Genomic DNA, 23,386 nt, shown 5'->3' on the forward strand with positions numbered 1-23,386 from the left:
GCCGGCCGTGCTCCCTTCCGGCAGGTGCAGGCCCTGGTTTCACGCGGGGATCCCGGGTCCCGCCCCGATCAAAGGAAGAATCAGGCTCGCAAAAGGGTGCACTCTACATGCTTTTATTTCAAGACTACGGAGCATACGAGGGAAATTCATCATCCGGAACTATATCTAAAGCACAGATATTTGAAAAAAGAATAAACAGATTCATTAAATTATGATATGATTAAACCATGACCAAATAGAAAATTTATATAATAAAGCCAGAAAAAAAAGTTGTAAAATATAATAGTTTACAATAATTATTCACATTCAAGGCTGTACATCAATACATACAACAACGTGGCCCCGAACATGAATTCAATCCAAATAATTCATATATTAGAATTTAAATAACACAGAATGAACTAGAGGCCGACAATAGCCAGCAAATAACCTTATATAAGAATAAAAATACAAAAGTGTATATCCTAGTATCATTGCATTATTTGTTTCCATAAGGTTTTTGTTTTTTTTTTTTAATTTTTGCTTTGCCTGTACATCACAGTTACTGCTACAGACCAGGTAGAGGACATTACACACGGTGCAACTGACTGCCACCAACCTGAAGGACAGCAACATACTATCCATTCAACCTATGGTATGTGGTTGGAACTGCTGCAGCAGCTCCAAACACTGCAGCAGTTAAATTTGTCAACATCCAATCAAACTATGGTCAAAAGAGAGGCTTTCAGCCAGATGTTAGACTATAGTGGGCTACAAGGGTTTTAAAAAAAAAAAAAAAATTTTTTTTTTTTTTTTTTTTGCCTTTTGTAAAAAGTTCTCTATACAGTTTGGTGTTTCTTCACATTGAAGAAAAGAATTACAGGGAAAATTCAGGTATTCACACTGGCTCATTCATTTACCTGCCATGGCCATCTCTGCAACAAATAAAAATGCTCTTTGCTGGAAAACAGTTTCCTTCCCAGAACAGTTCTCCACAGGCAGCCTAATTTACAACCTTGAAGTTTTGGGCTAGAAGCCAATGCCTCTCAGAGGCTCTGAAAGTGGCTACAGCCCTGATTCAGGGGTTCTTGCCATACACTCTGCCCAAGAACAAAGAGTCACACCCACTTGAGTCACCATCAGTTCATGCTGGGTTTTCAGTGAAACAAAATGGAAAAAAAGCAAAAAAAACATCTGTCAGGACACAGTACCTTCACCATATTCTCACAGAAGTGGCCTCTCAAGTCACAGCAGTGAGCATCCTGGGTCTGTAATCCAGCCAGAGGAAGAACTGTGGTGCACCAGAGGTGGGCAGGAGACCCAATTCTGCACAATTCAGCCCTGAGCTCTGGTAGTCAAGTGGCACTGAGCATGATGGTCAGAAAACCCTCTTGTACATGTTTCTTCTCAGAATCAATGGAACTCAGTAAATGTGGAGAAATAAAAACACAAACAAATTTGGATGGTCTGGACTTGAAGACCACTGGGCAACCTGCAGCACTGTGGGCAGGGAGAACACCTCACACTCATGCCACCTCAGATCCACATTCCACAATGAAAGGCCTAGACATTGTGTTGTCCTGAATTGCTAAGAACTTCTGTTGAGGGGTGGAGGGACACACAAATGCACTCTTGTAAAACACAATCGTCTATACGGTTTCTTTTACAAATAGAGCCTTGCTCTGCTAGTGATCCCAAATGGTGTAATCTATAAACTTAAGTACAAATCACCCACTAAGCACGTGGCAAGGTCAGTTCAACTTTTTTTTTTTTTTATCTCTGCTGACTGTGCAGAAGCAGATTCAGTACCATTGTGGACACAAAGTAAAAGATTTCTTAAAACATCACCAAGCACTTGGAAGCCATAGCAGCAGAAATGGAAGAGAACTAACATGCAAGCATGACCAGATTATTGCAACGAAAATAAGGAAATTAGCTCCTGGAAAAATCTGTCACAAATGGATCTGCAGGAATGACATCATTTTAGCATTAACAAAAGAAAAGAGAGCAGTCATATTCATCATTCTTTGGAACACACAGCTTAGCAAAAACTGATTTGCTCAAAATCTGTAGGACACCAGGAAGGAGGCTGTTACTGAAACTCTGAGCATCTGAGCAACAAGACCAAGAGGGAGGAATATCTGAGTGAAATGAACAAACTCTTTAACCCTAAAATACCATTTGCTGGTATCTAAGGGGAAAAGATCAGAGTCAAATATAGAAAGATTTATAAGGACATTCATCACAGCATTATTTAAACAGTGAAAAACCAGAAACCACCTAAGTCTTTTACAATAGGGAAATAGATAAAACTATCATAAAAATTTATGACCATTAGACTCTACAATCATTAAAACATGCTTTTGAAGAACTGCTCATGACATGGGAAAGTACTTCAGATAAAATATCAAATGAAAAAGATGGATACAAAATAATGTACACTGTATGTTCCCAATTTAGTTTGAAAAGCAAATAAATGGAAGAGGGGACAGAATCTAGATCAAAATGCTCACAGTGGACTCTGGGTGGAGAGCCTAGTTGATTTTTTTCAGAAAGAAACTACTACTTTTAAGAAAGCACAGAATCACCTGGAGCTCTCTGGCTGGTGTGTGTGGATGTATACCACGGGGCTGAGTCCTTCCAGCATGGACCACAAATACCAGAGCAGACTGAGAGCACTGGAGCAGGTGAAGTCCCTGTTTGCTTTGGACTGACAACATAAGCCAACTTTCTTAAAGCAAATTTCTAACAAGCCTCTAGGAAGTTAAGGTTGAGAATGGTAGATACACCACAGTGCCACTCCCTAGGGTAGAGAGGCTTAAGCTCCACACAGGGATGCCTGCTGCCCTGGCTGGCACCAGAGGAAAAAGGGTGCAAACAAACCATCTATACCTAGCTCCCTCTGCATCCCCAGGGAAGGCAGGGCACAGTGGGCTGTCTGAGCCATGGCCACCAGTCTGCTACCCTCTGGGCTGGGAGAAGCGATAGAAAGGCATTTACATTTGTCCTTACTGGTCCTTAGTGGGACCCATGGCTCCTGGATCTATTATACAGGAGGGCACTACTTTCTCACCTGGGCTAGACCCAACTTGTGTCTCCACAAACGCATGTCTACATGTTCCCTGAAACCCACAGTATCTGCATGCTAGGTGACAGCTTGAGGGTGACTGGAAAAGCTAGACTAACATAAGTCAGGGCTAAAGAAGAATGTGCACGGCCCTTAAACAAAAAAGCAGCAAGGAAAAAAGGGACAGCAAGTAAGGACCAAGGGGAACAGGGAACGGTGTGGCATTTGTCTTGGCCCTCAGCCATGTGGTGGAGGAGGTTGGGATGGTGTTTATTGGTGAAGCCCAGGAGGTAGCGGTGCTCTCCAGAGGGCGCAGATAAAAGAAGACTTCTATTCTAGTTCTTTATTCTAATTGGCCAGGTTCTCTTATTCAGCCGAGTCTTAGCCCTACTTGTTCCACTGTACCAGATTGCCCCAAGAGACCCCTTCTCTGCATGTGTGTGCACAGGCAGGAGAGTCAGGGAGCTACCCCTGCAGACACAGGACATTCTGAAGAGGTCAAAATAGCAACAAGGGGAGTGAGTCTGCACAGGATTTCAAGAAAAAAAACAGCCAAGTGAGACTCACCTAACACAAGCAAGCCTTCTAAAGGCTGAGAGGAGACCTGGTCTGTTCCCCGCTCTCTGAGGATCCCCAAGGACAGGTGGGAACCTGACACATGCTTGCTCACACACAGCTCTCACAGAAATGACTGTCAAAGCCTGGGGAATACCTCTGTTCCAGTCTAGCACTAGTGCAGCCCCACATCTGCACTTCCTCTCAGTTTAAAAAGAACCACTCTTATCATTAAAACAGTTTGGGAAAGAAATCTTTCTTCTCAGTTTGGACTGGTCTGGCACACCAGGTGATAGGTGTAAGGAGTACATTTTCTGTGGGCCTTTTGCTGGTGCCTTTATGAAGGTCTACAGAAATGGCAAAGTTGTTCCTGCCTTGGGTACATGGGAGTCAGATGGTGTCTGTGAGCAGACTGCAAAGGCAGGTGCCTGCTCTTCTTCCCCAGGGACTGAAAGCCACCCTTCAGGGACAATCAAGGCAAGGACAGGCACATTTGAGACCTTTTGGAGCACTCTGCCTGGAAGCAGCAAAGCAAAGCAAGGGACTGGTACATTCTGGTCTCTAAAAAGCAAAGCACTGCTATGGAAGCGAAAAAGGAAAGTCGCACTAAAACTGGCAGAAGACACCAGATCAAACAGACTCAGGCTTCAGTGGGCTATTCTAATGTCCCGGGCAACAGTAAATAACACTTTTTTCTAAACAAACTCCACCCTCATTGGCCAAGTGACCAGGCAGTGCGGGAAGAAGGCTTTTAGATTTCCAACACAGAAATGTAAAAACTGAGCTATCTTTGAAAAGTGTTTAGCCACAACATGAACAGGGGCACGTAAGGCTGGGCAGGAGACTGAAGCACCCTGGGACTGCTGACACTAGGATTCTCTCAAGCCTGACCTTACTAGTAGCCTGTACGGGCAGCCTGTACATTTAAAACTTTCCAGAGATTCTCAAGAAGACCTGAGGATTCTGTGGTACCTCCTGGCCTTGCCAAGTACAGGACAGGGTTCTGTGTATCTGGCAAAAACTCAGCTGGGTGCTAACCTGGTTTCTATCTGACAGTGCCCCTCCCAAGCACGTGCTTGGCTTGGCATCCAGCCCCACTGAAGGACACTGCTAGGAGGTGGGACATGGGAGCTGAGACCCAGGAGGGCTCCTTGTAACTGCAGCAGCCTGCTCTGCATGTCATCTCCACAGTCTTGCCTACTCTTCACCTCTCAATCTGCCTGTCAGACAGCAGGAACCACAGAAATCCTGTCACCAGAGCCACAACAGGAGACACAAAGGGCCAGGCCACACCTCCAGGGCCATGCATGAGGAACATAAGGTAGGGAGCACACTCACAAAGCTAAGAACCCTGTCTGTAGTACACACAGTACGGTGCACAGAGGTTCCCTGGTGAAGGGCTCCGTGACAGTGGGGGTGGGCAGAAAGAGCCAGTCCCCGGGCCACAGTAGGAGTGGTGCGTGGCAGGCACATGGTTTTGATGGATGCTAGGAGGGGCTGGTGACACCAAGTCTAGCCACTGGTCTGGGCAGGAGCTGGGCTGCCGTGCAAGGGGCTGGGTCTTCACGGCCCCAAGAGCACATGGAAGCCTCCACAAAGCACAGAGAGCAAGCAAAGCGACCCTGAATTCCTGTTTTTTACTGGTTTTGTTCTTTGTGTGGTTGGGTATTTTTTTTCTTTTCTTTTAAATAAAAAAGCTGGAAGGTTTCCGCTGTCCGCATTCTCCTTGAGATGGCTGGCAGGTGGTCTGGAAGTGTCCCGGGTGGCGGCCGAGCCGCGCTGGGGCAGGTATCCTGGCAGCGAAGGGCAGCTCGGCCGCAGGCTACGTCACTGCACAGCAGCATCTGGGTGGCTCTGGTATCGCTGCCTCCAAACCTCCTGGATCTTTCTGCACCACTTGTGAGCATTCCCACTTGGATCCATCAGGTAATATGTCCTGTTAGGCTGCAAAGACAGAGTACCTGATGTTCTCCAGGGAGTCCCACCCACCCTCCATCCCGTCCTGTGTCCTGTTGCTAGTGCTACAAGTGCCTTGGAGAAGCCTGTGAGCACAGGGGGCTTCTTCTTTCCACACATGCAGAAATTAAATATGCAGGCAAGTGACCACCCCAAGTTGAAAAAAAAGCCCTGGGTGTCTCCCAGCCCAATTCAGGGCTGAGCAGCTAATGCAGATTCTCAGGGAGATGGGAAAATGCCATGGTCCCAGCTGCTCCCTTGACTAAAGCGAGGGATGCTGTCAGCGGAAGCACTGAGGTCTATGACAATACTGCCAATAAGAGTTCTCAGGAACAGACTCACCGTGTGAACAAAGAAAGTTTTAAAATTCTTGGCTTCTGGTCGGAGTTCTTGTGACCATGGAATTTCACCTTTTAGAACTTTGTTGACAGGATCAACATAATATAGATGTGGCCCTTCTGTAAGCAGCAGCTGTCGTCGTCGTGCAAATAAACCCTGATACAAACAAACAAACAACTCTATCATCAAGATTCACAGGTGAGTGTGGACAACATGCACTGCTACCTCAGAGGGAACTCACCTAGAGTAGCTCAGTGCACAGGGATCATGCCAGCTACCTCTCCACTGAGCTAGGACACCTTGTACCCCACCTAGACCCTGCTGCTGAGCTCACACAGATGGGCCATTGACCACCGTCCCACTGTCCCCTGGCTTGTCTAAGTCACAGAAGCCCACTCTGGGCAGGCCAGGTCAAACACAGCCCACCTGCATGGAGAATTTCACTGGGTGGAAGCTGCACAGGTAGGAAGGGCAGTTGAGAGTCATGCTTAGAATGGTTGAAGAGTCTGGTATTTTCTGGCACAATCTGCTTAATCCATAAAACATAACATAATACTAACAAAAATATTAGACCACCTGCTAGGGTACTAGACATGGACTCCACAGGACAGACACCTTGAAATGGGAAGCCAGGTTCCAGAGCCAGAGCTGAAGCTGGCTTTCCACCTGCCCCTTGCTGACTCCCTGTGGGAGTTCCAACTTTTTGGAACTCAATGGGGTTCCACCTGTTTCCCTGAGGGCTTAAATCTTCCTGGGCTATTAAATCTAGAGATTTCTTTATAGAGTGCCAGGATGAAGAACACTATGTCAACACATCATGGCAAGAGCCCAAGAAAGGAGAGCTAAGCCAAGCTAACAGCGGGAGGAAGTCACCTATGAAGACAAAAATCAGCAGGAGTCTGACTCACCTTTCGCTTATCCACTGGACCCATTTTTAGTATTAGATTATTTTCTACAAATTGGTGCCTATAAAAAAGAAGAAGAAAACAAGAATAAGACACTCACAGAAACTCCCCAGACTCCTTCTTTCAGAAAACCCCACAGGACCTCTGGGATTCTGCACTACCAAGACTGTCACCTGCAGATCCAGCCAGGCTTCAGATACAGGAAACAACTCCTAATGCGACACATGGGACATTTCACCTGTGTCTAGACCAAAGTCCCATAGTCACTTCTTGGCTGGGGTATCTATGCAGCAGAGAACAGGTAGAGGGGATGGTACCCTGAACCCAAAGGCAACACATAGCAAATGCAGGAGGCCCTGGGTTCAATCCCTAGTGCACATGTGCACCCACCCCTCAACACAAACCTATGGTGAGAGAAGAGATAAATAATCCATTCAGGACGAGATTGTGATAATTAAGCTACTTCCCATGCCAGGACTTCCCAGTTCAGGGTGTACAATCTAGAGTGCTTTAAGATCACAAATTCTTGAAAGACCCAACTTGGACCTGGTTTAAGAATGTTTTGACATAAGCACAGACATGGTGTGTCCTTGGACTAGAGAGTGGGACATCTGGCTTCTGAGTGGGAACCTACTTTGTGGTAGCAATGAAAGAATGAATTAAAAATGAGTGATGTTGGGGCTCAGGCTATTTAGCTCAGTGGTAGAGCCTGTGTCTAGCACACGAGGCCCTGAGTTTGATCCTGAACACCACATAAAAATAAATAAAGGTATTGTGCCCATCTACAACTGAAAATTTTAAAAAGAGTGATGCTGAGAATGGCAAAGAGTTTTGTTCACAAGTATGCCCCCCGTGCCACATCACGGAAAAGGGAGGCAAGCACACGACTGGGCCAAATCTCCATGGACTGTTTGGGCAGAAGACAGGTCAGGCTGCTGGATTCTTTCACACAGATGCCAACAAGAACAAAGGTAGCACCTGGGGAGAGAATACACTGATGGAGTATTTGGAGAATCCCCCAAAATACATCCCTGAAACAAAAATGATCTTCCCTGGCATTAAGAAGGGAAAAAGGGTAGGCTTAATAGCTTATCTCAAAAAAGGTACTAATGAATAATAGCCACTGCCTTATTTATTACCAAAAATAAATGTCTTGTGGCTTTTTTATGTGCACCATAATTTAATTGATGTGACACACCAGATTCTTATCAGGAATGACTGACAAAATAATTTTTCTTGATTTAAGTAAAAATAACTTGTAGTTAAATTAATATTTTGGCTATAATCCCACTTCAGTAAATTGTATCACTGTTTTCCCCTTTTTAAAGTTATGCCTGGACTTAATAAGTAATATTCAGTATTATGCAAAAATGGTGAATGCCATCTCGAAACTGGTTTTATATTTGGATTTATATAAGTGATTATGTGAATATGCTTAAATATAGGGGAACTCTCCCTTCACTCTCTCAGAACCAAGCATGATTCACATGTGTTTCAATTTGTGTTCATTAGCTTATTAAAGGCAATGGCTAAAGATAAGGTAGCAGTGTCTACTTTATATTTCTGTTGATCATGCCAATTTAATTAGAATCCCAGGTATCTAAAATGCTGTTTTTTTCTTTATGGAAAGGCCTTTTAGTGTGGTTCATGTATTATATTAAATAAAGAATATTTAACACTTCTTTAAAAACAAACAAAAAAAAAAGAATGTCTTTTCTGGGATAGGGCAGAGTATAAACTCAGCAGGCACCAGCCCTGGGTCTGACCCCAGCACCTGGAGGGGGGACATCTTTTCTGAAATCCCTATCACACTAATATAATACATCCATTTAAATGTGGCAAATCTGGAAAACAAAGTTTCAAGTACAGGCTTTGTTATAATACCCATCATCAGCAGCAAGTACAACACTTCACTTTGCCTCCTAAAAGCATAAGAGATCATTTTAAAAAAATATTTTTTTTAGTTGTCAATGAACCTTTATATCACTTATTTATACGCAGTGCTAAGAATTGAACCCAGTGCCTCACACATGCTAGGCAAGTGCTCTACCACTAAGTTATAACCCCAGCCCAAGAGGTCATCTTAATGTCTATAGGTTACCTCACTTGTTAAAGCTAATAGCTACTGATTTATATATTACACCACTCCCACCCCCACCCCCATGCAGTGATGGGGATGGAACCCAGGGCCTGTGCATGCCAGGCAAGTGATCAACCATTGAACTATTCCCCCAGCCCTATATCTAGCTGATTCCACTGAAATCCCTAATCTGAGGTTCTCCTGTAGAATACTGTTTTTATATTTGAAAAAGGCCTAAGACAACCATGTAAGTACCTGGGCAACTTACCAAGGGGCCAGAGCACTTGTAAGAAGGAGAACTGAAATGGAAAAACCCAATTCTCCCATCAAACTCTACTATCCCCACAGCCTGATCCATTCTGGCCTGTCTAGGCCAAGTCTTGGCCAAAGGCATTCTGTAGGCTTTGAGAACCAGAGGCAACACAAGAAAATGGAGGTGGTCCTGGGTTCAATCCTTAGTGCACCTGTGCATGTGTGCGTGCACATGCATGTACACACACACACACACACACACACACACACACACACAAACCTACGGTGAGAGAAGAGGCAAAGAATCCCCTATAAAAGGCCTGATACATAAGCAAGGGAAAAGGAGGCCTCATGGTGCCATCTTGTCCTTGGCTCTTACAGTGCATGAGAAAGTAAGTCTGAAAGATTAAACCAGACAAGGGGAGTACCAGAAGATGATGAGGGAAATTCTTCAAGCTATGCGGGAGGAGTTGCCTTCCAAGACCAAAGTAAAAGGAGTCACCAAACACAAAACCACAGGCTGGACTACATGAGAACAAAAACAACTCTAACCACAAAACCACCAGGATAACAGGCTTTGGAAGGGACAACACCTGTGCTCCACAGAGCCAACACCAAGCGCCTCTAGAGGCCACCAGTCTCAGCAGAAAAGTGAACAAAGTACCCAAATTGGAAGTTCCCCAAAAGAACGAGGTGATACAAAAACATTTTCAGTAGTCCTTAATAAAGAAATGGAATTGAGCATCCTTTGTACCATTCTTCTGGGACCACTGGGGTTGCAGGGGGATACAATTGTTCTCATGCAGCACTAATGGCCTGAAATGAGGCCATGCTGGAAAAGCAATTTAGAAATGCATATCAGGAAGTAATCCCACTTTATAAATCTAGCCTTAGAAGGAAAAGGAGGACAGAGAGGTCCAGAGCATTATCATTCAGAGAGAAAGTGAAGCCTGTGATAACTTAGCAGCAGAACATGTAGGCACCACAGGAAGTAGTGCCACTCACTCCTGTGCAAATGGGGAACCCCTACCTTGCTGAGGCCCACGAGTCAGAGAGTACAGGGGGCAAACAGAGGCCAAGAAAACTCCATCATTAGCAGTTATATCACAGTGTACTAGCTTAGTTAGCCAATGAGCTTACAAGTAACTTGTTTATCTACTTTAAAAGTTTAAGTACTTTAGCCAGGTATAGTGGTGCACGCCTGTAATCCCAGCAACTCAGGAAGGCTAAGGCAGGAGGATCAAAATTTTGAGGTCAGACCTAGCAACTTAAAAAAAAAGAACAGGGAACGTAGCTTGGTAGTAAAGTGCCCCTAGATTCAATCCCCAGTACCACAAAAGAAAGAAAAAATACTTCCAAGGAAGAAATATATATATATTTTTAAGTTGCAGATAGACACAGTATCTTTATTTATTTATTTTTATGTGGTGCTGAGGACCGAACCCAGGGCCTCACGTGTGTGAGCAAGCGCTCTACCACTGAGCTACAATCCCAGCCCAGAAGGAATCATTTTGATTTTTTACTTCAGAGTCAATTTCCACTCCTGAAGAAACCTCCTGCTCCTCCAAGTGTACTTCTTCTCCCTGGCAGGTTGTAGAAGCCATTTGAAGACTTAGAGCCAAAACCAAACCTCAATCAGAGATACAGCTAACTATTCAGTGGACAACCTTACTTACACACACAGCATTTGGCTCCCCAAAACGGATGACATCTCTCAGCCTCACCATATAGTGGCTGAGCATCTGATGACATCTACTTTCAACTCACAAGAGATGACAATGTAAAATCCTGCTCTTCCCCAACTCCAAAGCCTAGATTATTTCCTCTTCCTCCCCTGTACCCCACACAGACCCCAAAGAGACCCATCTTGAAAGATCTGAGCATGAAACACCCAGAAAAACTCCATCTGGAGAGCACAGTGAGGCTGTGGGACTGGGAGTGGCTGCCCTGAACTCCAGGAAGCCTCTCTAGACCTCGATTCACTTGGTGGGAACCAGTGGCAATGGCTGATGGGACATTGTTTGCTCTGAAAGGTCCACCCTCTACTCTTTAGGTCTTGGACTTCAACTTGATGGAGACCCAAAAGATCTGTCTCCAGATTCTATCCACCAAACGGACTGAGAAACAAACGAAGACATTTTCAAATATTTATTTAAGTCATTAAAACAATAAATCCGTTGCATAAATAATATTTAAAAGTGACCTCCTCTGTCCCCAGCATGGTGGCACACTCCTGTGAGCCATCTACTTGGGAGGCTGAGACAGAAGGATTGAAGTCTGAGGGCAGTGTGGGCAACTCAGTGAGACACTGTGCCAAAATAAAAATAATAAAGTGCTGAGGACAGGCCCCGTGTTCCATATCTAGGACTGTAGCAAAAATAGTTAATGGAATGAGAAGCATGGTTATGCATTTAAAAAATCTAATTTAGAAGAATGGAGCTGGACTCTCACATCTGTCCTTCAGGCTCCAGTATGTAACGATGCAGCCTCATTCTGATGAACTGCTAGAAAAAGGAAGGTTTTAATAGCCTCTTAGATAATTGTGGATACTCTTCTTTGATATTATACTAAAACTCAAAAAGTAGTAGTTTCTTAAAGACGAACAGCATTAAGGAGCTTTCCATGCTCTGTGACTTTAACACCACCAATCTACCTCACACTTGAAATGGACCTTCTGCCATTACATGATTCTACAATAGCACACTGTGGAGTCATCTGGGAAATACTGGAGAGCTTCCAAATGGCAACAAGTATCACTCTACAATATCAATGAATTAATTCATTAGCATCAACACTGATCTCCTCAAAAGAAGATGTCAAACTACAGTAACAACTTTCCAAAATCCTAATTTTCACTTGAACATTTCAATTTTATCATCGGTACAGATACTAGCAATTGTTTTCTTTGAAAAAAAAATTATCAAGAAAAATGTCGGGGCTGGGGATGTGGCTCAAGCGGTAGCGCACTCTCCTGGCATGCGTGCGGCCCGGGTTCGATCCTCAGCACCACATACAAACAAAGATGTTATGTCCGCCAAAAAACTAAAAAATAAATATTAAAATTCTCTCTCTCTCTCTCTCTCTCTTTAAAAAAAAAAAAAAGAAAAGAAAAATGTCATCCAAGTGCCCACACCTGCACAACTGCAGTTGGCCAACCAATCAGACTCTAGTGGGGATGGTGTTACCTGGAGAGTGTCAAGTGTGCAAATAAGTGCTTTCCTTGAAACAGCTGTCACACCTGTGTTCTAAGCAGAAGTGCCAAGGCATACTTTCCATGTCGTCACGTGGAACATCAACCAAAATCATTATTTCTAGAAATACTTGAAAGTGAGACCAGCTTCTTTTCTTTCTATGAGCATATGGCTATGAAGAACTAATATGGCCCTGCACTGCTTGATGCCTAGGCCTCAATTGATGCCAGCAGTTGTATCCACCACAGCTTTTGCACCTCAGCACAAAGGAGCACATATTGTTCCACAACAACTATTTGAATAGGGACTCTTCTACATTTCGACTATGTCAGCACTATCTGTGCTTACTGCCAAGAACTTCAAAACAACAGAACATCTTTGGTGAGAAGCTGGGTGGTACCAGATGAATACAAGCAAAGCAACAAGTCCTGTCCTGTGTGCACATTCATTCACAACTTGCCTTACAGGAGAAAGCAGGGATATGAATTCCCTCCTCTATGGTGCATTTCCACTGTCTTGTGGACAGTGGCAGTGTTGGCTTCCATGTAGGAAGCACAGTTGCAGCCAGGAGCCTCTGTCTCCCAGAGACTGTGTGGCCTCTGTATCCTCAGCCCAACTTTTCTGTGTGCTTCAAAGGCTTTTTAATTTCTAGTCTGGAACACTGTAAAAGTGCTTAGCTATTAAAGATCTCAGCACATACACATTTAAAATGTTCCTTTTAAGTAGAAAACATTCCCTTTAAAAATTTCTCTATCTTTAAAACTCTGAACTGTTGGTCTCAAAAAGATGTTGCAGGGCTAGGGAGATAGCCAGTGATAGGGCATTGCCCAGTATGTACAAGGTCCCCAGTTCAATCCCCATCACCCTCCCCCCAAAAAAGTTGTAATTAATTTATATATTTATTAATTTATATTCAGAACTATAATATTGTGCAAAGTTCTGTTCAGACAGAAAAAAAGCAAAGCATTAAGATCTATAAAGTCAAAGGAAAGACAGCTTTTATCCCATTTTTGTTTTGTATTTATAATTTTGCCTAGTTTCACTGGTGTAGATTCCTCCTGCCACATATAAAGCTCTCTGGCATTTCAGTTTCTTTTGTTTGAAGAAGTTGCAATTGAATCCAGGGTCTTATTCGTGCTAAGCAAGTGCTCTATAACTGAGGTACATCCCCAGCCCTTTCTCCTTCTTTTTTAATAACTGATAATCAATTTATTAAAATAACTGATTTAGACATCTGCAATGGTGATGACAACTTGGCTCCTGGCTTGAAGTTGACAGAAGGAACTTGCTTAACATTCTGGGAAGGGCTGGAAAGTCAGTGTGTTGCTGTGGATTCTCTTCTGGAAACCACTCTGTGTCTAAGAACCTTCACCATAAGGCACTTTCTAGATGATCTCAGGGTCTTAGTAGGTTTCCGAATGGCTCCTTTCACTTTGTTTTTTTTTTTTTAAAGAGAGAGAGAGAGAGAGAATTTTTTTTTAATATTTATTTTTTAGTTTTTGGCGGACACAAGATCCTTGTTTGTATGTGGTGCTGAGGATCGAACCCGGGCCGCACGCATGCCAGGCAAGCGCGCTACCAGTTGAGCCACATCCCCAGCCCTGCTCCTTTCATTTTGAAGGATCCTTTTCCTTTGACCTCTCAAGTCAGCATGCACCTTCTCCAGGGACTTCCTGCTGCAGCTGGTGAAGGTAACCCTAACACAATGGAGTACCACCTCTGGTTCTATGAGGTCCTTCCCCCATGGCTGCCAGGTATGGTGGCACATGCCTGCAGTGGGAGGCTGAGACAGGAGGAGCCAAAGTTTGAGGACGGCCGGGGCAACTTAATGAGACCAAAATAAAATTAAGCTAGGCTTCTGTTCAGCATCTTTAGACTTGAGCAATGCTGCAGCAGTTGAGAAGGCAGGCTTCTCCTCTGTTAAGCCAATGGCTCGTACTCACATATGAAAAATACACATTTTACTTCTGGAGAAAAACATTAATATCTGAAGTAGGTTTTAGTACAATTTACAAAATCTCTTGATAAATTTGTTAATAATAGTACAAAACAAGTCAATGAAGTATACTTACTTCTTCTTGTGCTTCCATGTAGGCTCAAGGAAAACATCAGGATTTCAAAGTGATTTATTGAATGATATAAAATTACAAAGATTATAGCAGGTATAACTGAAGATTGCTAGTAAGGGTTCAGTGGAAATATTGAGAACCTATTAATCTCCAAAAATACACGTATTTAAACCATAAACCTACTAACTTCAGAAAATTCTAGAAATAACAATACACATTCCATTAATTGTCAAAATAATGTCCACCCTACAGCATGGAGCCACTAAAAAAAACTCTACTGCACACTACCAGAGAATAAGAATGAATAATTTTAATAGCATCATACACCCAAGTCCCGGCCTTGAGCTTAGGGACTCCCCAATCTCACTGTTCACAAGAACAAGATGCTTGAAGGATTGACCACTGTCAAATGCGAGATCCTCCAAGCTCTCTGTAGTCATCACCTTTCACAATGAGCCTGAAATCTGGAGGAAAAGGAAAGAGAACCCTAAACCCAAAGGACACATGCAGGAGGATGCAAGCTCCCCTGTCCAGCCTGCCACTGAATCACCTAGGGTGACCCTGCCCCTGGGCAGAGATACAGACCTTTGAGGGGTCATCAGAGGAGCCAAGATGCACACACACCTGGAGAGGAGCCAGTGAAGAGCAGGTTGGCTGGAGGCCCAACATGCAAGAGCCCAGTAGGCCACCACACAGCCCAGCACACACACTTGTTCAGAGCTATGTCCAGCACTGCTCAAGCTGTTTTCACCAAACATTCTTTGCTCCTATCCCTAGCAATACCACTTAAGGAAAAAGTGAGTTAAAGGACAAACTTAGACTCCCTAGAATTGTAGGTTATTTCTGGGGAGTCAACATTTATACTCTTTTTCCAGAGATAATTTCTGATGGTACAATATCCCATTCTTAGCTACGTTCAGCTTTTCCCTCTGCATCTCATTGGGGAAGCTTCTGAGGGCTCATCTCCTCTCTCCTCACAAGTCCCCAGTCCCATGCATCCTCTCTCCTTCTTTGCCAAAGTTTCAACTCTCCCCTTCCTATCTTCTATTTTCACCCCACCTCAACATGCCTTCCCAAGAGATGCCACCACCTTGGGTGTGTCTGCCTACATGAAAGGTAAAAGCATAAAAACACTTGAGGCTGGGGTTATAGCTCAGTTGGTAGAGTACTTGCCTTGCATGCACAAGACCATGGGTTCGATCCCCAGCACCAAAAAAAAAAAAAAAAAGGCATAAAAACACTTGAAGAAAATGCAGGTAAAAATACTGAGGCCCTTTTCAAGAGACTAAGTTAGAAAACAATAAAAACATGGACAGGATGGACTTTGTGAGAATTTGCAACTTCTATACAAAACAACAGCATGGATAGACTAAAGAGATAAACTGTAGAAAAATGTTGGCTAAGTATACAACAGAGAATATCTTTCATTATGGCTCTTAAAAGTCAATTTTAAAAAGATGCAAAATATACAAGAAAAAGCAGAGGATACAAAGCACCTCAAAAAAATTTAAAAAAAAAAGAAAAGAAAGAAAGAAAAAGAAAAAACACAATGGCCAATGAACATGGAAAACGTCTGCTTCAATACAAATAAAAATCAGGATCTTAGAAACACCCCAATGTCTCCCTATGGGCAGCATCTATTTTAGTCATAGGGACTCCACACCTACACCTGGGCCATCCAAATGCCTGGCAGAGCAAGGGAACTGTCTCCAGCCTTGCCCACTAGAACCAGGGCTCTGAGGGTCCCAACCCACTTAATAACTGACCCTGCAGCATGCTTCAGGCATGGGGAGGTGGTACCAGGCAAGATCTCCCTCCAGCCCTGCCAGCCACTCTCTGGGCTCATTGCATTTCTAGTGTTGGTTATACCTGTATTTCTTTTTTTAGAGGTAGAGGGGAAACGAGGATTTAATGGGGTGCTTTACCCCCAGCCCCCCCCCCTTTTTTTTAAATTTTGAAGCAGGGTCTCACTAAGTTGCTTAGGGTCTTGATAAGTTGCTGAGGCTGCCTTGAACTTGCAATCCTCCTGCCTCAGCCTCCCAAGTCTCTAGGATTATAGGTATGCGCCACTGTGCTCAGCCACTATACTATACTTCTTACCAAGGATTTCCACCAGCTTGCTTCTCCAATAATAACCTCTTCTCATCTTCAGAAAACTGTAAGTCCAGTTCAAAAGAATTAGTGTCCAAATCGTGGATGTACTGCTCTATGTTGCTGCCTGACCTGTGGGGCAGGCCCGCATCTGCCGTAGACAGGGAGTGGGAGGAGGAAGATGAGGACACCTGCATGCAGCCAAACTGGCTCAGGAGATTGTCATACTGTGGGGAAGAACAAAAGAGAAAGATGCCTTAATTTTCCTCTAGGGTCAAAGACAAAGACACACACACACACACACACACACACACACACAGCCCACCTCTATGACCCTCTCATATCTGGTGAGCTTACACACACCACAAAGGCAGGTAGTCCATTGATCCCTTCTGGAAAGCATGTAGAGATCCAATTCTCCTTCACTGGCCGTTTGGCCATCTAGCCAAGGCAGGACCAAACCTTCCAGGATTTCTCTTCCAATAGGAGCAAGGGACAGAGAGAGAGGCTGTGTATGCCTCAGCCTTTTATTACCAGGGAGATCGAGATCTGGGACCCTCATCCAGCCCAGCAAAAGAGCAGCAGCAGCCTAAGGCCTCTTGGACCCACAAGAGAAAGAGACCAGAGGCTGCACCCTCCGGGCAAAGAACTTAATACCCAGGCATACTCCTCTTTTGGCCCAGTGTTCTTGAGTCAGTACTACATATTTTGATTTGACTCACCATGTCTTCAATTTAAAAAAAAAAAAACTATTCTTTTTATCTCAGTGAAGAGTAATTAACTTGGTATAAACAAAGTTATCCGTTATTCTAAGAAACATATAAACCAGTATTGACAGAAAACAGCTATTCACAAATGATCCACATGGGCAGAGCTGTGCATCAGCTTACTCCTGAAGCCACCCCAGCTTTAGGCCCCACACCTGACTCCTGCCTTCTACCCCACAGAGGATACCTCCTGCCCTCTGCAGGCCCTACACCCAGCCTCCTCACATGCTACCCAGTGGACTTTCCTGAAAGCACCTGCTCACACAGCCCTGCAGCAGTCACAGCCTCTCCTTGCTGTCTCCAGAATTGATGTAGTCTGGTACAGTCTCGGTTTCTTAAGAACTCCCTAACTCAAGGATGCCTATGCATGAAGTTTACACAGGTAACCACAAATCCCCCATCTGGGGGGCATAAGAGCCTTTGGAGCCAGCAAAGTGGCTACTACCATTTTCTCCATTTCTGACAGAGAAACCAAGGCTCAAAAATTGGCCCTAGGATGCTGCTGGCAAAAACTGAATTTAGTACCAATGTAGCACTGACTCTCCTGTGTCTCAGAGATGCCATGACCACAACACACTGGGCCATTCTTGCTTTGGAGCTCCCACACATTATCCCATGGCCAGTTCCAGAAGCACTATGCTAGTCTCCACGCCTCCTCTCAGTAGCCCAGCTTAGGGCCAGGGCCAGGACCAGGGCGAAGGTGAGTCCCAGGCAGGACACATGGGAAAGGGGATTCCTGGGTGGGAGTAAGGTGCTGCCAATGGGCACCATGGAACATCCAACTCTGCTGACCCTTGTGGATCCTTCTTCGCAAGAGCCCAGCCTTGGCTAGGTTCACTCCAATGTTACAGAGACCAGCAAAAAATGTCACCATCAGCAAGCTGCAGGGAATCAGTATGCCTGCCGTCCTTGTACCGACTCCAGAGTGGACACTGGACTCTTAGGTGAAGGAGTTCTATCCACAGGGAGAGAGCATCTCCAGAGTGGACTTCCCTATGCCAACACTCCCTCTGCTAAGCCTTTTCCTAGGCTCACTAGTTGTCCAAAGGTGAGCTTTGGCATGGGGAGCTCTCGCCCAGGTGCTTCCCAAGGTCTTAGTGGGACAGCTAAGCAGTGGTCACCTAAAAAAAGAGGCTTATGATGCTCAGAGCTAGAGTTTATAGTGGCAGCCAAGGCTTGTGATCAAAAATTCAGTATCTACAGCATCACATATACAGATCTGCAGAGATACTCAGGGTGTGAAGTGCACTCATGCATGATGCTCATCACACCCTGCGTGAAGAGAAGCTCCTGGGTATTGAGACTAGAGACACAAGAGCCTATATGATTCCTTCAGAGTGTGGCTGGTCCCTGGGAATAACAGGAAAAGGGCACAGAGCCCATGGGCTGAAAATTGCCTACCAGTCCCAAGTGAGACTTCTAAAGGTATGACAGGCTCAGCTGGGAAAGCTCCTGCTGACCCTGACCCTAGGGGGCAGCATCTGTCCAGCATGTAGGGAAGCAGGCAAGAGACTCTGAACTCCTGGGGCTGAGGTTTCTGGAGCTTATAGAGTGGAGGCTATGGATGGCTGTGGGAAGCAGATACATAGATGCTCTTGAGTCTTGCTAAAGTCTGGGTACAAAGGGTATTTTAGGACAAAAGGATGGATGTGCTTTACAGGAAGGGGACATAGGGAACCCTTGATGTGTTGCCAGGCAAGGTGGCACACAACCTGTAATCCCAGTGACTTGGAAGGCAGAGGCAGGAGGATCACAAGTTCGAGGCCAGTCTCAGCAACTTAGTGGGATACTCAGCAAGTTAGGGAGACCCTATCTCAAAAATTAAAAGAACTGGGTAGATGTAGCTCAGTGGTATAGCACTCTTGAACTGAACACGTGATCTCTATGAGATGAAACCAGTAGTGACTGTAATTTAGCTTTGGAAGACTTTTAGATATGAGCTAGAACTCCTCAGTCAACTGAAGCAGAACCCTATGAACTTATTCTAACTGGTTAGAATAAGCCATGATGATAGAATCAAACCAGAAAAATCAACTGTCAATGATAATAAACTTTTATAATACTAATTTTTATTTATTTATTTATTTTTGTGTGGTAGTACTAGAGATTGAACCCAGGGGTGTTTTACCACTGAGCTACATCCCCCAGCCCTTTTTATTTTTTGAGGTGGAGTCTCTCTAAGTTCCTCAGACTAGCCTTGAACTTGTGGTCCTCCTGCCTCAGCCTCCTGAGTAGCTGGGATTATAGACATGTGCCACCACACCTAGGAGATAGTGAATTTTTAAATCAAACTTAAATGTTGAGGGGTAACAATGGAAGATGATAAGAGGAGCTTGGATAAAAAAGACTGAAGGCTGGAGGTGGGCATACCATAGCTCCTTATACCTTTCTGCCCTTTTTTGCATGTTTCCCATTTTCCAGGATAAAAAGTTTTAAGAATAAGTGTACTTAAGATCCTGTGTGTGTGGTTAAGCCTTGGGAGACAAGGAGCTTCAAAACCAGTGACAGAGATGTTCACAGAGCCAGGTGATGTACCCTCATAACTGGCTCCAGTTCCTGCTGAGCATCAAGCTGCAGTGACCAGAGTCCACCCTCCATGTACATTCCTGTGAGTTCAAAGAGCAGCACTCTAAGCTTTTTTTGGAAAGATAAGCAATATTCCTGAACATCTTAGACACAATTATAATGGCACTACAATAATGAGCCACCAGGAGACCCAGTGCCAGGAGCTCAGGGATGCCTCCAGGGCACTGCTTCCCAACCCAGGACTGGGTTCCAGACTCACTCCTGAGGGAAAACTCCCCAGACTTTTCACAGCTGAAGATATGAGAGAAAGGAATTAGCCCACCCAGGCCTCATGGCAGCGAAGCATTTTACCACCGATAGGTTTACAATACTGGCTCATACTTCAGCCACTAATCACACAAATCAGTGTCCTGTAGCATGTGGGCACGGACCCTGAGTGCACAGAGGAGCCATGTTCACATAGCATGACAAGCACAACTCTTCTCTGCCCAGGCTATCCCAACAGGGGTCAGCTTACATTGCCATAGCAGTCCTCGTCGTCCTCTGACATGGCTGGCAAGTAAGCTGTGAGCTTCGGAGGTGTCTGCTGGTGCAGATTCTCCCATGTGATGGACTCAAAGAATGGATGAGCTTTGAGAGGTTCATACCCTTCCATCTCTTCACAGCCTAATCGCTTTGTGGCATCTAAAACCTTAAATGACAGTCAAGACAAGTTACTGCCTGAGTCAAAATGTAATTTTTGACCATTTTTTTTTTTTTTTTTTGGAGCAATTCTTTCTGATTCTCAGTCACTCCTAGAAAGAGCAGAGGCAACACGGTCCACCTCAAGGCCTGCCCACTCCTTCTGTGGGGCTGTAGGGGTGGTTGAGGCCTCTCTGGGTTTCTGCCTCACTTGAGGGGCTCTGCCCAAAGACTCCCACAGGTGAAAATGAATCTCTATTTCAAAACATAGTGGCAGCAGCAAAGTACCTTTTTCAAGTTTGCAGTTAAAAGTCTTAAAATAAGAAAAAAAAATGACCCAATTGGCTCTAATAACAGAGCAATCAGCCTGGATAACAAGTGGGGACACTAGGGAGGGGATGTGCCCCCAGGACCTCAAGGGGTACTAGGAAAGGAGACAGAGCAGACAGCAAAGAAGATATGAGAGAAAGGAATTAAAATCAAGAGAGGGAGGAAGCTCAGAGTCCAAAGCAACCAGGGCCAGGTCACTTTCAGTTTCTGGAATATAAATTGATTTACCTTTCCTAATTAAATCTGTATCTCTGTTTCATCACCTGGGTTTATCTTTAAAATATTCATGTAGTTTACTCTAAAGTTGACATCAGCAGATGACACTTAAGTAGGACTTACAACCATCTGCCACCATAATAACTCTAGTTGCTCTAAGAGCAGTAACTTAAAATGCTATGTGATATTGAGCACATTCAAAATGATAACAGTAATTAACCTGTCTTATTAAAGTCAGGAATCAGACATTTGGAAATTGAAGGGGGCTTATAATGAGATGAGATAAAGACACAATTCTATTTAGAATCCATCAACCCTGGATGTATCTTTCCAATGACACAGGATTACAGGGTCAGAGGATACAATGGGTGGTAGTGTAATGGGATCCCCCATCAAGAGAACATTCAGAATACTTACCAAGAGTTTTTCTACAAGGTCTCTTGCCTTAGGGAAGAATTTTTCTGGGAAGTCATATTCCAACTTAATGATCTTCTGAAATATAAGATATTCATTTCTGTGGGGGGGGGAAAAAGCAGTCATTTGGACAGGACTTTTGTTCACACCTCCAGTGCTAAATGACCTTTCCTAGAATGATTCAGGGTTGCCCTTATCTCAAAAGACCACCCACAAGCCACCAAGCCCTGTGCACTTATAAGTCATGGTGGAAATTCCTTCCCAGCTGGGTATGGCCCCTGTTACTGCACCCCTTCCACTCTGTCAGGCAATTGGGTGTACTGTGATGGGTTCAGAAGCCTGGGAGTCTCCTTACCCGGCTCGGAATGGTGGGAGTCCTGCCACAAGCTGGTATATTATGCATCCAAGAGCCCAAAGATCTGAACTTTAAGGTAGGGAGAAGACAAAGAAAAATGGCATTGGTATAATTTAAATGATGAGCACAGTTCACTTTCCACTTCTTCCATGCCACACCAGTTTCGGCCACCAGGTACTCCTGTCTCTTGGGACCAGGTATGTGTGAGATACGAACTGCCCTTCTGGGGAGCTTCCCCAGGGCCATGGGCCCAAAGGCTAGCAAGTGCCACCAGCTGGGTTCAGCTGCCCTTGAAGCTTTGCCACCTCCACCAGGGGTTCACAACTTCTCCATCCACCCTAAGAGACAGCAGAGTTCACTGCCAATGTCACACCATGCCAGGCTACTGCAATCAGGCTGCAGCAGTAAGAGAGTGAAGATGGATGGTCACATGGCTTCCAGGGATGACACCAGGAACAGTCTGACAGAAGCAAACTCCTTTCAGTGGTGAGGAGCAGGCTGAAGGAGCTGGCCTCACCACTGCAGGTGGTACACTTGAGACTAACCCATTTGAGCTCACATCAGAACAGGTGTGAATGTCGCATGCCACAGAGTCAAGAGGCTCATCCACAGGATACTCATAAAGGAGGCTCTGCCCTTCCTTTCTCGTACTCTGCTGTAAAAAGCCCTGCCCTTCCTTTATAAACATTTGGATTACCCATTTTCAAGGGAAAACAGCACAGTTCTAAATGTCTCTAAATTGTTTCCAGAATGTCCCCAGCTGTCAAAGATCTTAAGACTGCTGTTCATCTGCCCTCACAGCATTCCAAGTCTGTCTGGCTCTCCCACCCACTCTCAGTGTACTGTGATGACTTTACAGTATTTATTCCAAGTCCTGCCTTCCATTCCCAGCTCCCCGCAAGACTGGGTATGCACAGGGCTCACAGGCTGCTGACAGTGGCCTGGCATTCTGAAAGATGACATCATAGGACATGGGTGAAAACCACTGCTCTAGACAGTAGGCCAGCCAGAATGACCAAGCCTGGGTGAAGGCTCTGTTCTCACCCCAGCATCACCAGCACAGCAGGCCAGGATACTTAGGTTGGTTTTAAAAATAAGAAATGTGAGTCATAACAGGGTAAAGAGCATTTAAAATATTAATTTACATTGAACTCAGTAACTAGTTTACATTTGGTTTTCTTTAGTGTTTAGTTAAAATAGAGAGTGACGTAAGAAAAACCAGGGAGTCAAGCACATGCCCTTCAGTGTGCAAATAGAGGGGCAGGGCAGTCAAACCTGTAGCCTCTCTGAATCCTCTCTGGATTGTGGGAATTCATACAAAAATGGCTCTGGGGCAGCTTCTTCCTCCTCTGTGAATTATCTCAATGTTTTGCTTTTTGTTCTGTTTTCTTTTTGTTTTTTTCCTCTTTCTTTACCTATTTCAATGTTTTATCATGAGCTTGTATTTTAGAAATTTATATGTCTTTTTAATACAATAATAGAAGGGAACCAGTAGAAGTGGTGCATGCCTGTAATCCTAGCTGCACAGGAGGCTGAAGCAAGAGGATGGCAAGATCAAGGCCAGCCTGGGCAACTTATCAAGACCGTATTTGAAAATTTTAAAAAATTTTAAA

At 44.5% G+C, this 23,386-nt stretch overlaps 1 protein-coding gene across 1 annotated transcript in view; it reads right to left on the bottom strand.

Moving 5' to 3' along the window:
- Positions 1–97: 97 nt before the first annotated feature.
- Positions 98–23,386, bottom strand: part of Pdpk1 (3-phosphoinositide dependent protein kinase 1) — a 70,904-nt gene continuing 47,615 nt past the window's right edge. The window contains exons 8-14 of the mRNA XM_027940506.2: positions 21,774–21,842; positions 21,422–21,518; positions 20,295–20,468; positions 16,494–16,711; positions 6,805–6,862; positions 5,900–6,052; positions 98–5,545 (exon numbers count right to left, since the gene is read on the bottom strand). Coding sequence (XP_027796307.1) covers positions 5,429–5,545; positions 5,900–6,052; positions 6,805–6,862; positions 16,494–16,711; positions 20,295–20,468; positions 21,422–21,518; positions 21,774–21,842 — 886 coding nt within the window. The 3' untranslated portion in view covers positions 98–5,428. The remainder of the gene's footprint in view (positions 5,546–5,899; positions 6,053–6,804; positions 6,863–16,493; positions 16,712–20,294; positions 20,469–21,421; positions 21,519–21,773; positions 21,843–23,386) is intronic.

Source organism: Marmota flaviventris, chromosome 19 (genome assembly GCF_047511675.1).
Source record: "Marmota flaviventris isolate mMarFla1 chromosome 19, mMarFla1.hap1, whole genome shotgun sequence".
Classification (NCBI taxonomy): Eukaryota; Metazoa; Chordata; class Mammalia; order Rodentia; family Sciuridae; genus Marmota; species Marmota flaviventris.